The 14,634-nt window shown below is 36.0% G+C and overlaps 1 protein-coding gene and 1 non-coding gene across 2 annotated transcripts; both read left to right on the top strand.

Annotated features, from left to right (window-relative positions):
- The first annotated feature begins 28 nt into the window (after positions 1–28).
- LOC112719516 (small nucleolar RNA R71) lies at positions 29–136 on the top strand. Its single transcript, XR_003161815.1, has one exon. It is a non-coding gene; the product is annotated as a small nucleolar RNA R71 (small nucleolar RNA).
- Positions 137–7,364: 7,228 nt separating this feature from the next.
- On the top strand, positions 7,365–10,530 carry LOC112716364 (mitochondrial outer membrane protein porin of 34 kDa). Its single transcript, XM_025768268.3, has 6 exons — positions 7,365–7,732; positions 7,857–7,924; positions 8,281–8,391; positions 9,157–9,243; positions 9,393–9,601; positions 9,979–10,530. Exons 1-6 carry the CDS (start codon positions 7,684–7,686, stop codon positions 10,283–10,285), a joined length of 831 nt encoding a protein of 276 aa, XP_025624053.1. The 5' UTR covers positions 7,365–7,683; the 3' UTR covers positions 10,286–10,530.
- The last annotated feature ends 4,104 nt before the right edge of the window (positions 10,531–14,634 follow it).

The raw sequence follows: 14,634 nt of genomic DNA, 5'->3' as shown, positions 1-14,634 counted from the left end.
AGAAAATACCTATGATGCTCCATTCAGAAAGCATATCAGAGGGACACTTTCTGATTAATTATTTGTATCTTTCCCAAGCTTCATAGAGGGATTCTCCTTCCTTCTGTCTGAAGGTTTGGACTTCCACTCTAAGCTTACTCAATTTTTGAGGTGGAAAGAACTTTGCCAAGAAGGCATTGACTAGCTTTTCCCAAGAGTTCAGGCTTTCTTTAGGTTGTGAGTCCAACCATGTCCTAGCTCTGTCTCTTACAGCAAAAGGGAATAGCATAAGTCTGTAGACCTCAGGGTCAACCCCATTAGTCTTGACAGTGTCACAGATTTGCAAGAATTCAGCTAAAAACTGATGAGGATCTTCCAATGGAAGTCCATGGAACTTGCAATTCTGTTGCATTAGAGAAACTAATTGAGGCTTAAGCTCAAAGTTGTTTGCTCCAATGGCAGGGATAGAGATGCTTCTCCCATAGAAGTCGGGAGTAGGTGCAGTAAAGTCACCCAGCACCTTCCTTGCATTGTTGGCATTGTTGTTGTTTTTGGCTGCCATGTGTCCTTCTTCTTTGAAGAATTTGGTTAGGTCCTCTACAGAGAGTTGTGCCTTAGCTTCTCTTAGCTTTCGCTTCAAGGTCCTTTCAGGTTCAGGATCAGCCTCAACAAGAATGCTTTTGTCTTTGCTTCTGCTCATAAGAAAGAGAAGAAAACAAGAAAATGTGGAATCCTCTATGTCACAGTATAGAAATTCTTTGAGGTGTCAGAGGAAAAGAAAAATAGAAGGCAGAAGTAGAAAATTCGAACTTATCAAAGAAGATGGAGTTCGAATTGTACATTAAGGAATAGTGTTAGTCCATAAATAGAAGGATGTGAGAAGAGGGGAAGGCATTTTCGAAAATTAAGTAAAAGATTTAAAAACATTTTGAAAAATACTAATTGATTTTCGAAAACTAAGATTGGAAAAGAAATCAAGTGATTTTTGAAAAAGATTTTGAAATTAGAAATCAAAAAGATTTGATTGAAAACTATTTTGAAAAAGATGTGGTTAAGAAGATATGATTGGTTTTAAAAAGATGTGATTGAGAAGATATGATTTGAAAAACATTTTTAGAGAAGATTTGATTTTGAAAATTAATGACTTGGCTATCAAGAAAAGATATGATTCAAACATTAAACCTTTCTCAACAGAAAAGGCAACATACTTGAAATGTTGAATCAAATCATTAATTGATAGCAAGTATCCTTAAAAATAGAAAGAAATTGATTTTGAAAGAGATTTGATTGAAAAGATATGATTTGAAAAAGATTTGATTTTGAAAAACTTTGAAAACTTGAAAAAAATTTGATTTGAAAACAAAATCTTCCCTCTTGTGCCATCCTGGCGTTAAACGCCCAGAATGGTGCATATTCTGGCGTTTAACGCCCAAAACTCTACCCTTTTGGGCGTTAAACGCCCAGCCAGGTACCCTGGCTGGCGTTTAAACGCCAGTCTGTCTTCCTCACTGGGCGTTTTGAACGCCCAGCTTTTTCTGTGCAATTCCTCTGCTGAATGTTCTGGATCTTCAATTCTCTGTATTATTGACTTGAAAAGACACAAATTAAAAATATTTTTGGATTTTTTTAATAAAGAGGAAAAATCAAAATGCAACTAAATAACAATGCATGCAAGACACCAAACTTAGCAGTTTGTATACTACTGACACTAATGAGAATACATATGAGACACATAAACACTCAAGTCAAGAGAATTTAAAAATCAGAGCAATGAAATCATCAAGAACAACTTGAAGATTAATGAAGACACATGCATGAATGCAAGAAGAACAGAAACATGCAATTGACACCAAACTTAAAATGAAACACTAGACTCAAACAAGAAATATTTTTGGATTATATGATTTTGTAATTTTTTTGGATTTTTCGAAAATTAAGTGGAAAAGAAAATAAAGGTATCAAAATTCTTAATGAGAATTCCAAGAATCATGCAATGTTTAGTCTAAGACTTCGGTCCAGGAATTAGACATGGCTTCACAGCCAGCCAAGCTTTCAAAGAAAGCTTCGGTCCAAAACACTAGACATGGCCAATGGCCAGCCAAGCCTTAGCAGATCACTGCTCCAACAGCAAGATTGATAGAAATCAACAAGCTCTTGTGATGATAAGTTGAAACCTCAGTCCAATAGAATTAGACATGGCTTCACAGCCAGCCAGACTTCAACAGATCATCATGAAACACTAGAATTCATTCTTAAGAACTCTGAAAAAAAATACCTAATCTAAGCAACAAGATGAACCGTCAGTTGTCCAAACTCAACAATCCCCGGCAACGGCACCAAAAACTTGGTGCGCGAAATTGTGATCAATACTTTTCACAAATCAAATAATCCCCGGTAATGAATCCAAAAACTTGGTGTTCAATACCATGGCATAAACACAACTTCGCACAACTAACCAGCAAGTGTACTGGGTCGTCCAAGTAATAAACCTTACGCGAGTAAGGGTCGATCCCACAGAGATTGTTGGTATGAAGCAAGCTATGGTCACCTTGTAAATCTTAGTCAGGCAAACTCAAATGGATATGAGTGATATACGAATGAAACATAAAGATAAAGATAGAGATACTTATGTAATTCATTGGTGGGAATTTCAGATAAACGTATGAAGATGCTTGGTCCCTTCCGTCTCTCTGCTTTCCTACTGTCTTCATCCAATCCTTCTTACTCCTTTCCATGGCAAGCTTATGCAAGGGTTTCACCGTTGTCAGTGGCTACCTCCCATCTTCTCAGTGAAAATGTTCAACGCACCCTGTCACGGCACGGCTATCCATCTGTCGGTTCTCAATCAGGCCGGAATAGAATCCAGTGATTCTTTTGCGTCTGTCACTAACGCCCCGCCTTCAGGAGTTTGAAGCTCGTCACAGTCATTCAATCATTGAATCCTACTCAGAATACCACAGACAAGGTTAGACCTTCCGGATTCTCTTGAATGCCGCCATCAGTTCTAGCCTATACCACGAAGACTCTGATCTCACGGAATGGCTGGCTCGGTTGTCAGGCGAGCGCGCGGTTGTCAGGCGATCAACCATGCGTCGTGTATCAGGAATCCAAGAGATATCCACCCAATCTAAGATAGAACGGAGGTGGTTGTCAGGCACACATTCATAGGTGAGAATGATGATGAGTGTCACGGATCATCACATTCATCAAGTTGAAGAACAAGTGGTATCTTAGAACAAGAACAAGCGGAATTGAATAGAAGAACAATAGTAATTGCATTAATACTCGAGGTACAGCAGAGCTCCACACCTTAATCTATGGTGTGTAGAAACTCCACCGTTGAAAATACATAAGAACAAGGTCTAGGCATGGCCGTGAGGCCAGCCTCTCAATGATCAAAAGATCTAAAGATCAAAAGACTCCAAAGATCAGAAGATTCCAAAGATCAAATCATGAAAATACAATAGTAAAAGGTCCTATATATAGAGAACTAGTAGCCTAGGATGTACAGAGATGAGTAAATGACATAAAAATCCACTTCCGGGCCCACTTGGTGTGTGCTTGGGCTGAGCATTGAAGCATTTTCGTGTAGAGACTCTTCTTGGAGTTAAACGCCAGCTTTTATGCCAGTTTGGGCGTTTAACTCCCATCCTTGTGCCAGTTCCGGCGTTTAACGCTGGGAATTCTGGGGGTGACTTTGAACGCCAATTTGGGCCATCAAATCTTGGGCAAAGTATGGACTATCATATATTACTGGAAAGCCCAGGATGTCTACTTTCCAACGCCGTTGAGAGCGCGCCAATTGAGCTTCTGTAGCTCTAGAAAATCCACTTCGAGTGCAGGGAGGTCAGAATCCAACAGCATCTGCAGTCCTTTTTAGTCTCTGAATCAGATTTTTGCTCAGGTCCCTCAATTTCAGCCAGAAAATAACTGAAATCACAGAAAAACACACAAACTTATAGTAAAGTCCAGAAATGTGAATTTTAACTAAAAACTAATAAAAATATACTAAAAACTAACTAGATCATACTAAAAACATACTAAAAACAATGCCAAAAAGCGTACAAATTATCCGCTCATCAATAGCCAAAGATCATTTTTTCACAGCAGAAGCAGATAGGTCACCACCACCAGAATCAGGAGGAGCGCCACCGGGACCAGGAAGAGAAGCACCCACAGGAGATGAAGAGGAAGTCGGAGGAATAACTGAAGTACTCGGAGCATCTTTAGAGCGAGGAGGAGACTCAATAATCCTCTGCCCCCGAGTCTTCAACTCTGATTCAGAAACAATTACGGGGACAGGAGGATCTACGATGGCACCATCAATGACAACTTTGTCAGGATGTAAAGGAGAAAGATCCAAGTCAGGAGCAATAACTCTGACCTGCTCCAGGAAGATCCTCCAAGACTCCTCGGCACCATCGGCAATGGAGTCCTCTAACTCCTCATATGCTTTCCGAGAATTCAACAGGTCGGTTTTCACAGACACAAGATCCTTGAATAGGCTTTGATAGCTGGCCTGTGCCGTTTTCCTCAGTTCCATCTCCATGTTGCATTGGGCCTGCAAAGCCTTCCCTTTCTCCCGGAGGGTATCTCTCTCCTCCCTTAGCTTGGCAATTTCCTTCCTCAACTCTCCCTCATGCTCTTGATATGCACGAAGCCTTCCTTCCAGCTCCTCGACCCTCGAGGTCGCCCCTAAAGAGCTGAGAGGAGCCCTATCAAAGATATCCAAGAGCTTGCCACAGACCCCCGCCGCTTTGAAGCTCTCCTCGATCATAGTGGTAAGGTGGCCCCGAACAGACATATCATCCATGCCTATACGAGCATAAGGATAGATATTCTTTCGGACGAATGCAAGAGCATCCGCCTTAACCTCCCCAGAAGAGCCAGACTCTAAGGTCTTGCGTTTCTTGGGATCAGGAGAGGGTCGGACGAGGAGGGCGGCTGAGAGGGAGCTGAAGAGGAAATCACCATGGGATGGGAAAGGGTCCCAACGTTCCGAGGAGGAGGAGGAGGAGAGATAACCCTGGCCCCACCAGATCGAGCGCGAGACTTAGCCTTAGCCTCCTGGACCCTCTGAAAAGATTTTTGAGCATTTGTCTTTGCCATTTCTGAAAAAAGAATACAATAGCTAAAGAATCAAACAAGTCGGAATGATCAGTTAACAAGTCAGAAATTTAACAGACCAGAAGAAACTACCTAGCTGTGATTGGACAAAGGTCGGAGACCCTTGGAGAAATTTTTTAGTGTCCAAATATGGGGCCCTCCCCCACACTTCTCGGAGGAACCCCACGACGGCGACCTCTACTTCATCCAGGTCATCCAGACCATATTCTCGCAAGGAGAGGCCTCAAGCCAGTATAAAGGAAAGTGAGGAAAAGAATTATCATCCAGAAAAAAGGGGTGATGACCCTCTACAGCTTGCACTTTGAAAAAGAAATTCTTAAAGTCATGAAAAGATTCATCAAAAAGGGTAAAAATCCTCCGACCTTGTATAGCTCGGAAGGAAACCCATTGTTGTTTATTATTCAGCCCACTAAAAGGCTTGGTCATATGAAAAAGATGGAAAAAGATTTTCAGAGAAGTCGGGAAATCCAGAGCATAGCTAACAAATTGGTAAATTTTCAAGAAACCCCAGGAGTTGGGATGAAGCTGGGTAGGGGCAACCCGACAATGCTGCAAAACAGACATCTCAAAATCGGAAAAAGGCAGAAAGACGCTCAGACGGGTGATCATGCACTCATACATAAAGAAGAAATGGGGAGCCGTTTCGTTGGCTCTCCCATGACAAACTCGGTCCTCTGAACTGGGAACAAGCAACTCATATTTAGGCTCATCCTCATCCGAAGTACAGAGCCAGTGGTGGGTGCGAAGATGAGTAATAAACTCCGCATCAACCAACGGCTCCTCCCCCAGAACAGTAACGTCAACCCAATCTACGGAGGCCATTTTCTTTCTCTAAGAAAAATGAGGAAACCTACAAAGGGAAAAAAGAAAAGGAAAAATCAAAAACAAAGGTCTCTAGAGAGGAGAAAAAGGAACCGAGCAAAAGTCTACAAACCTATTTCTCTACAAAGTAAAGTCATACGAAAAGTGCGAAAAAGGAGAAAGAAACTAACCTCTTTCTGGAAATGAAGGTAGGAAGAAGCAAAAGTCTCCGGAGCACGAGAATATAGTACGAGTAAATACAGCACGAACAAAGAAAGAAGAAGTTTGAAAGATTGCAGAAACGGAAAAAGGAAAGAGAGGGAAAGTATTTATAAACATGCTAAGGGGCATAATGGTAAAAACGAAGCAGTCATTAATGAGAGTGCACCGTTACCAAAGCCATCAATCCCTAAGTGCATCCCTAACGGACACGACGCTTGAATAGACGTAACTGTCAGAAACAAAAGGTCGCGAAAATCACGTCGGTTTAAAAAATCCGTATTTTCTCCAAGAAAGTCGGCTACGAACCCGAGTTAAATACTTGAACCCAAGCCCTAAAGAAATCTTGGGCTCAAGTAGGGGCACTGTTCATACCCTGGCCCAATAACAAAGGCCCAGGTCCAAATAAAAGGCCTAGTCCAAAGGATTAAGCCTAGCTAAGTACCGACCTTCACATAAGAAGTCGGTATCAACCACGACTTACTCTAAAGAAGTCGGGCATGAGATTAGCTGGCAGATAAACACTCATTCAAATGAGTATCCGCCCTTAAAATCTCTCTAACCGCTTCATAAAGCCATATCTTAACCTCCCTAAGATAATGGGACAGTTAACACCCTAAAGATACGACACTACTCCAACGGTGGTTATTGGCTCACCACTATAAATACACTGACACCCATCAGGTATCTCTAAGCCCAATACTCTCTAGACTTGCTAACATCCTTGCTAACTTAGGCATCAGAGTGTCTTTGCAGGTACCACCCCCCATTCACCCACGTATACAAGTCGGAAGGAGGCTCCAGCGTGCAAACCAACTCGGAGTTCACCATCCGCGGGCGATTGGGCCAACCTACGCCATCTATTCTATTAATCTCCGGTTACCCACCGTAACACTAACCAATACACAGAGAGACATATTGAAACACGTGAGGACTGTAATAATTTCTGATATACTTTAAATATCAATATTCAACCAAAACATCATATTTACTTCTATATTAAAAATAATTTTTGAATATAATCAATAATCACTTTTAATTTTAAAATCAAACCCAAATTAGTTAAAGCACATCCGACGGTCACAATTATCCAAAGCGAACCCTCCTTTCAAAATCCCACCGTTACATTATGCTTTAAAAATTAAAACCTTCGGAAAAAAAGTGTCTAAAAATATTTTCATTTTTAAAAAATATAATTATAAATTATAAATAAGTGTCTAAAACTTTATATGAGAGATATATAAATCCTTATGCAACCCAAAAAAAAACTATATAAAAAAATATAAAATTAAGACTTATTTATCATTAAATTCAGTGAAAGATTTAATTATATTGAGATAAAAAAAGTCCGATAGTTTTGTAAAAAACACAAGAAAAGAAAAAACCCTGAAATTAGGGTTTTGGCTGGGGGAATTATCTTATTTAATTATCATATATATATAAATTTCCGCGGAGGGTTTCCATTTCCACCGTTAGCCCACTCTTGTTATTCGATTCCTCTTTCCACTTTCCGTTTCCCAATTTGAGATCTGTGAAGAAGCAGCAGCAGCAGCAGCCATGGGTAAGGGTCCAGGTCTCTACTCTGACATTGGAAAGAAAGCCAGAGGTACCTTCACTCTTTCTATTTCTAACAAGCTAATCGTTTTTTTTATGGAATTTTTCAGTGTCTGATTTACTGATTTTAATTCGTTTTTTTCTTTTTTTTTTGCTTTGTCTTTTGTTTTATGTAGATCTGCTGTTCAAGGATTATCACAGTGATCAGAAGTTCACCGTCACCACCTACTCACCCACTGGAGTTGTGAGTGTTTTTATTTATTTATTTATTTAGTTGACTTCATTTTCAATTTGATTGAGCTGGATTCATTTTCTTCCATATTGGTCTGTATGATGCTCGAGTTGTAATGAAGTAGGTGAAATGACTGTTATATTGAACATGGTTGTGTATAGTTTAGGTATTTCTCTCTTCGTTAGGGTATTGTTCTGTGGTTTGTATTGTTTTCAGATGCATTATTGTGATAGTAAAGATGTGGTGTTGTGGGTTACCGTTGAAATGAAATGTAATGTAATGTGTGGGGGTGACTTAATTGGAGGATAGTTTTGGTTACTTGGAATGAAAATGGAACCTTATTATTTGGTACTCTTCTCTTGCTGCAGGCTATAACATCAACAGGGATCAAGAGAGATGGACTATTTATGGCTGATGTTAACACTCAGTTGAAGAACAAGAATGTCACCACTGACATCAAAGTTGACACCGATTCTAATGTAAGCGCAGAGTTCTCTTGTTTGGATGTTCTATTCTTTTCTTTTCTTTACTTTATTCTCTCTATTGTCTGGTTTCTGATTTGTTTAGTGAATCAACGTCTACACAGTCTAATGAACCCATTAACATTTAGTTAGTGATTCATGCTTAAAGGGCCATACAATGTTGCAACTAACTATCCAATTTGCTGACACCAATATTCAGTTTTACTAAACAAATAATTGAATGTAGGTCATTTTAAATTGTAATTCGAGGGCTTTGGTTACTCACAGGCTGTTGTTGAAGTGAATTCTTTGCATTCCATTGAATATCATTTTTAAATGAAAAATACTTTTATTTTCCTCCCACTGATAGTCTGATTTTGATTTCAGTTTCCATGATCTGAGATGGCTCGAGTCAACTCTGACAGCCATATAATATACTATGTTTCTGTCTACATAACTATTGAAATTTTCCTGTAGCAAGTATGTCAAATACTCTATTGTTAAAATTTGATTCAAGTACAAGCACTGGGGCAATGAAATACACAAGGGTATTCAAGGGGTATTATTTATCCTATTGGGTTATGTTTTCCATCTTGACACTGTATTTTAATTGGGTGCCCTGTTTGGACAATATTAATGCACTTTTCGGGAGGTTGATATTGGGCAATATAAACTTTAATTATAGTGTGCTCGTAGCTGCTATAGTCAATTTTCTTGAAACCCAGTTCAGGACTTGCCTGTTATGTATGCTTTACTAATGTTAATCATGCTTTTGCATTTCAGCTCTTCACAACCATCACTGTTAATGAGCCTGCTCCTGGTCTCAAAACCATCTTTAGCTTCAGAGTTCCTGATCAAAGGTCTGGAAAGGTAAGACATTCATTTGCAGTGTAAACCTTACATCTCCATAGACAAGAGTGGATTATAAAATTTAAGAAATGAACTCATTGAAACTATACTAAACCTTGAACTATATCTTTCATTGGCAATAAGTTGAGTTTTGTCTGTGTTGGTGACAGGTGGAAGTTCAGTATGTGCATGACTATGCTGGAATAAGCACCAGTGTTGGGCTCACTGCAAATCCAATTGTTAACTTCTCTGGTGTTCTCGGGAGTGACGTACTTGCAATTGGTTCTGAGCTCTCTTACGACACCAAAATTGGGGAGTTCACAAAATACAATGCTGGAGTGAACTTCACCAAAGCTGACTTGGTTGCCTCTTTGACTATGTGAGTGATTGTTTCTTCATTATCCATGTTCTTGTTCGTTTCGTCCCAACCCCCTACAGTTAGCCTCTTCATCTAAGTGCTTGGGAGTTTTGAAGCTAGTCTTTAATACAAGTTGTTCTTAGCTTGCTTTTTTTCACATTATTTTTTAGAAAAATACTCTTGTAACTTAATTCACAGCTGATTATTTAACATTGTGGGCTCAATCATGGTCCCTGCTTTAGCATCTCCCATCCCCATTGTTCGGACTTGTATGTTTTTGTATTTCAATGGCTTCCTGTGGAACAAGGCTTTATTATAGTACTTTCCTATTTATGGATGTTTGAACTGATTTATTGTATGTACTGATATGCAGTGGTATTATGATTTCTTGTATGCAGGACTGACAAAGGCGATTCCCTGAATGCATCATACTACCATATAGTCAACCCCTTGAAAAACACTGCGTTTGGTGCCGAGGTGACTCACAGTTTCTCAACCAATAAGAACACCCTCACACTTGGCAGCCAGCATGCACTAGACCCCTTGACCACAGTGAAGGCTCGGATCAACAACTCCGGCAAGGCACATGCCCTTATCCAGCATGAGTGGCGTCCCAAATCATTCTTCACCATTTCCGGGGAGGTTGACACCAAGTCTTTCGAGGAGAGTGCCAAGATTGGTTTGGGTTTGGCTCTCAAACCCTAAGGGATTTTGAGCCATCATGGCAAGATAGACATTTTAGGAAGCAATTAGTTTGTTTGTCAGACTGAATCATTTTCTTGTGGTTGTTTCTCTTGGAAGAAGGGTCCATGGTATTTTGATTGCAGTTGAGCAATTCAACGTGTATAAATAAGTACTAGATTATTTCTATGAACCAAATGGTAGCTTTTGCAAGCCCTCTTTTGTTAAACTGAGGATTGATGCTCAATATTTGAGGTTTTGACCTGCGAGATCTGTATCTGGTTGTTTTTCCACAACTACCCGAGCATTTATTTCAATTGTGCTTATCAGGTGTAGCTGTCATTGCATATTTGCTTGTGATGAACCATTGACGCTTTCTGGCACTTTCACTTGCTAATAAAACATCATATTCATAGGCCTCAAGTTGGGTCCCAAGAAAATTTGCCTTCATTTTTGTATATCATGCAGTGATTGCCCCCTTTTATTCTGATTCTTTATTCCGTTAATAGTAAGACATTGATATTTAGGGATCAATTTTGTGGCTTAAAAATATAAACTACACTGAAGGGGCAAAGCATAGCTTCTTTAATTGTTATTTCTTATTTTGTAAATATTTTATGAATTCATTGGAATTTATTTTTGATGCATTGTTAGTCTCGGTGCATCAACACTAATTTCAATTTATTATTCATAATGATTTCTCTTCATGTAGTTTAGATTAAGTACCTCATTTTAAAACTTAGATAGCACATCTACACAAAAGTTAAAATATTATTATCAATTAATGAAATTATTCTCCTAAATCAATAATTTGGACATATCTGACAACTGTATAGAATTATGCTCCAAAATGCTAATAAGATTTAGTTTTGTAAGGACACAATAAAGATGTGTTTTTATGTCCAAGATGTCGTTCGAATTTCCGAATTCTTGGTTAAGAAACTAGGTAATGAACCACTAAATTACATCCACGGATGAGGTAGCGAAAATCAGGAGTTTATGTAAAATCATAACAATAAATTAAACACATAAAACATGAAATCGTGAAATTGTTCTACTTAGTAGAATTTTTTAGAATCGATTTACTTATTCAAAATTATAATATCAAAATATTTTAATAATTAAATCAAGATTCTAACTAACTAACGGTGGTTTTTGTTGCTTTCAGTTAGAGATGGCAAAAAACCCAAATCCGTAACAGGACTAAAATGGGACCCGTAAAATTCCCACAGGAGCAGCGGTGGGGATTGAGGTACCCACCCCATGGTATCTGCTAAATCTCCATTGGTATGAAATACTAATATTAAATATATATATATATATATATATATATATATATATATATATATATATATATATATATATATATATAATTAACGTAAAACTCTAAAATTTTTATATATTTAATTTTTTTATTTAGAAACAAATTAATGATGTGAATAATCTCTAAATTTGCACCAACTAATTATTTAAATTTGTATTATTATAAGAGAGAGTACTATTACCCAGTTATGATCGTCAATCAAGATTTGTTATGATATTATGTTGGAAATTTTTCTATTTTGTTTTATTTAAATTTGAATGTGGGAAATTTTGAATTTATGTTATTATGTTGAATGTGTTTGGATTGCTTTTAATTTAATATATTTTAGTTGAATCGTATGAAATTTTATGGTGATTTTTTTATTTTTAAAATTTAATATCTACGGATACTTCTTCTGCGGAGAAAAATAAATGGAGACCAATAACGAAAATAGAAAAAAAACGAGACAATTTTCTAAACTGAAACGGAAACAGAAGAGAGTCCCTGCCCCCATAGATACCCATTGTCATCCCTACTTCCAATGTACTTATGTTAATAAATATTTGCATGCTATTGTTGTCACATAGATGAAACCAAAGGCAAATATGGCCATATCCGAAGTTGTCTGTTGTTGAAACCACCTAAGAATCAATGCATATTCGCATCTGCTCATAACATAGGGAAGCAAATGTTGTTACAAAAACAAAGCAACTTTTGTTTTATGTCATTGGTTCGATAAATTTTGAAACCAGCTAAATAAAACTATATTATCTATGCCCTTTTTCGTTTTATTCATATAGATTGTAAAATTGTAAATTTTGAACGAAACATGCAAAAAATTTTAGGTAAACTTATTTGTAATTTTGTATATGAATATTGATATTGAAAATATTCAATCGACTTAATAATATATAAAAGTTATAAAATTTTAAGAAGTTATTAACAAGGTAACGGTACTGATGATACCCTTAAATTTTATGTACCTGCAAATTAAGTAAACGGGATGCAATCTTTTCACCGTAGTGACAAACACTGGATCCAACAAGTTACCGAATAAATTTAAATTAGTTTTTCTTATAATGGATTATTTTGTCTTTAGCAAAGGTTTTTAATGAGACATGATGTTTGAACATATATTCTTTGGGATGGTATTTTCAAAATGCTAAAGAGTAAGAAAGATATAATTCTAATAGTAAAATTGCATTTACGTCACTGAAATATATTTTTGGATAATGTTACGGTGGAAAATGATATTTTGTGAAAAGTAAAGATTACTTTTTTTAGTAAAAATATTTTCCAATTTTTTTTTATCAAAATGCTCATGTTTCTTATAAATTTAATAAAAATCTTCGCTTTTTATCCAATTCAAGTCTTCACCAATTTTTTTTTTCGTTCTTATTAATAACAGTTCTTTTAATGTAATAATACACCGGAATTCGTGATCCACGAATTTACTATTCAAGTTTCTACGAAATTCACCAATGTAAGGAGAAATATATGGTAAAGATGTTGTTTTAAAGATGTGGTTACGTGGCAAAATCTAAACCACACATTCTAAAACCACACTTTTAACTTAAAACCGTAACTCTTCACAAAGAAAAGCGTCACCTAATGGAAAAAAGTAAATTAGAAGATTTAAGAAAAGAAATAATTAAATTATCAAAACTAATAAATCAAAAATTAATGATTTTAACCAATGTTAATTGTAATGACACTGAATTCTTAAAATCAATACAAAATGATTTTTCTCAAAATCTTTATTTTACTATAAGTTTTATTGAAGGACTTCAAAAACTTGAAAAAACCTATTTTTCACATGGAATTTCTAAAAAATGCTACCATGGAAATGATTCCCCACATCTTCATCATACTTTTAACCCACAATTAAATTCTATAGTAGATATGCTTGAAGAAATATTAGTATCTATAAAATTTCAAAGAAATAAGGAAAAAGAGAATCCCAAAGAAGAAAAAATTCAAAATATAATCAACATAACAGACTTAAATGTAAAATCACCATTGAAATTATGAATATTGAAGAAAAATTAGAAGAAGTCACAATGCTTTTTAAACAATTAAAAATGGCTCAAGAAAATAATATTATGGAACATGACTTTCAAATAGAAGAAGAATTAGTAAATACTGAAAATATAAAAAATGAAGAACATATTCTAGATTATTCAAGTGACGAAGAACCAGCAATTCCAATACAAGTAAAAAATGAAGCTGGAACATCTAAGGATAATCAATCTCAATTTAAATGGGAAACAGGTTTTGATAATTATGCTTTTAAAAAAGAATTTATAAATAAAGATTCAAAATATACAAAAATACCATCAAAATACGTTCCTAAAATCCAGAAAATGGAAGGAGAAAGAATGCTCGATTTAGACTGTAAAAAGAACGAAAAAGAAATTTTTGAAAACTGGTTGAATTCCTTCTTATTAGAAGCCTTTACTAATCCAAAACTTAGTGAATTGTCTGGAAGAGACATTTGGAATTACATAGGATTTCATACTAAAGGAACTATAAGAGATTATATGACATCAATAGAAAACCAAATAATAGAAGAATTAGAAACAAAAACAATAGCTTATGATAAGATATTATATATAATGATGATTCTATATAAAGAATTTTTTGGAAAAAATATTATAGATCATAAACAAGAAGTCTATAATAAAGAATATCAAGAAGCAAAAAACCATTTAGCTAATATTCAGATATATGATTTATGTAATGTGGAGTCTTATATATGTGAATATAGAATACATTATTACAAATTAAAAGAAGAAGACAAAAATCATTATCTCAGTATGTATATAACAAAACTTCCATATCCTGCTAATGAATTTATAATGGGAAGATTTATAAGAGAAATAAATAGAGGAACAATTGAAAATAATTTTGGTGGAGCAACCTCTGTAATAAGAGAGGAAATAAAAGAACGTTGTATGCAAGAAGCAACTCAAAAAAGATTTGCAAATATAATTAGAATTTGTTGTTAGGATAATGAATAAATACCTCAAAAATATGATCTTAATAAAAATTTTCAAAGAAAAAGAAAATA

Source organism: Arachis hypogaea, chromosome 10, assembly GCF_003086295.3.
Source record: "Arachis hypogaea cultivar Tifrunner chromosome 10, arahy.Tifrunner.gnm2.J5K5, whole genome shotgun sequence".
Taxonomy (NCBI): Eukaryota; Viridiplantae; Streptophyta; class Magnoliopsida; order Fabales; family Fabaceae; genus Arachis; species Arachis hypogaea.
The sequence above is the reverse complement of the archived record's forward strand: the minus strand, read 5'-3'. Positions and strand labels throughout refer to the sequence as shown.

What these genes read in the sequence shown, in the direction of transcription:
- LOC112716364 (XM_025768268.3), top strand. Translation starts at nt 7,684, where the DNA reads ATGGGTAAGGGTCCAGGTCTCTACTCTGACATTGGAAAGAAAGCCAGA. An exon ending in CATTGGAAAGAAAGCCAGAG is followed by an intron (nt 7,733 to 7,856) that starts GTACCTTCACTC and finishes TGTTTTATGTAG; the next exon opens with ATCTGCTGTTCAAGGATTAT. An exon ending in TTGGTTGCCTCTTTGACTAT is followed by an intron (nt 9,602 to 9,978) that starts GTGAGTGATTGT and finishes TCTTGTATGCAG; the next exon opens with GACTGACAAAGGCGATTCCC.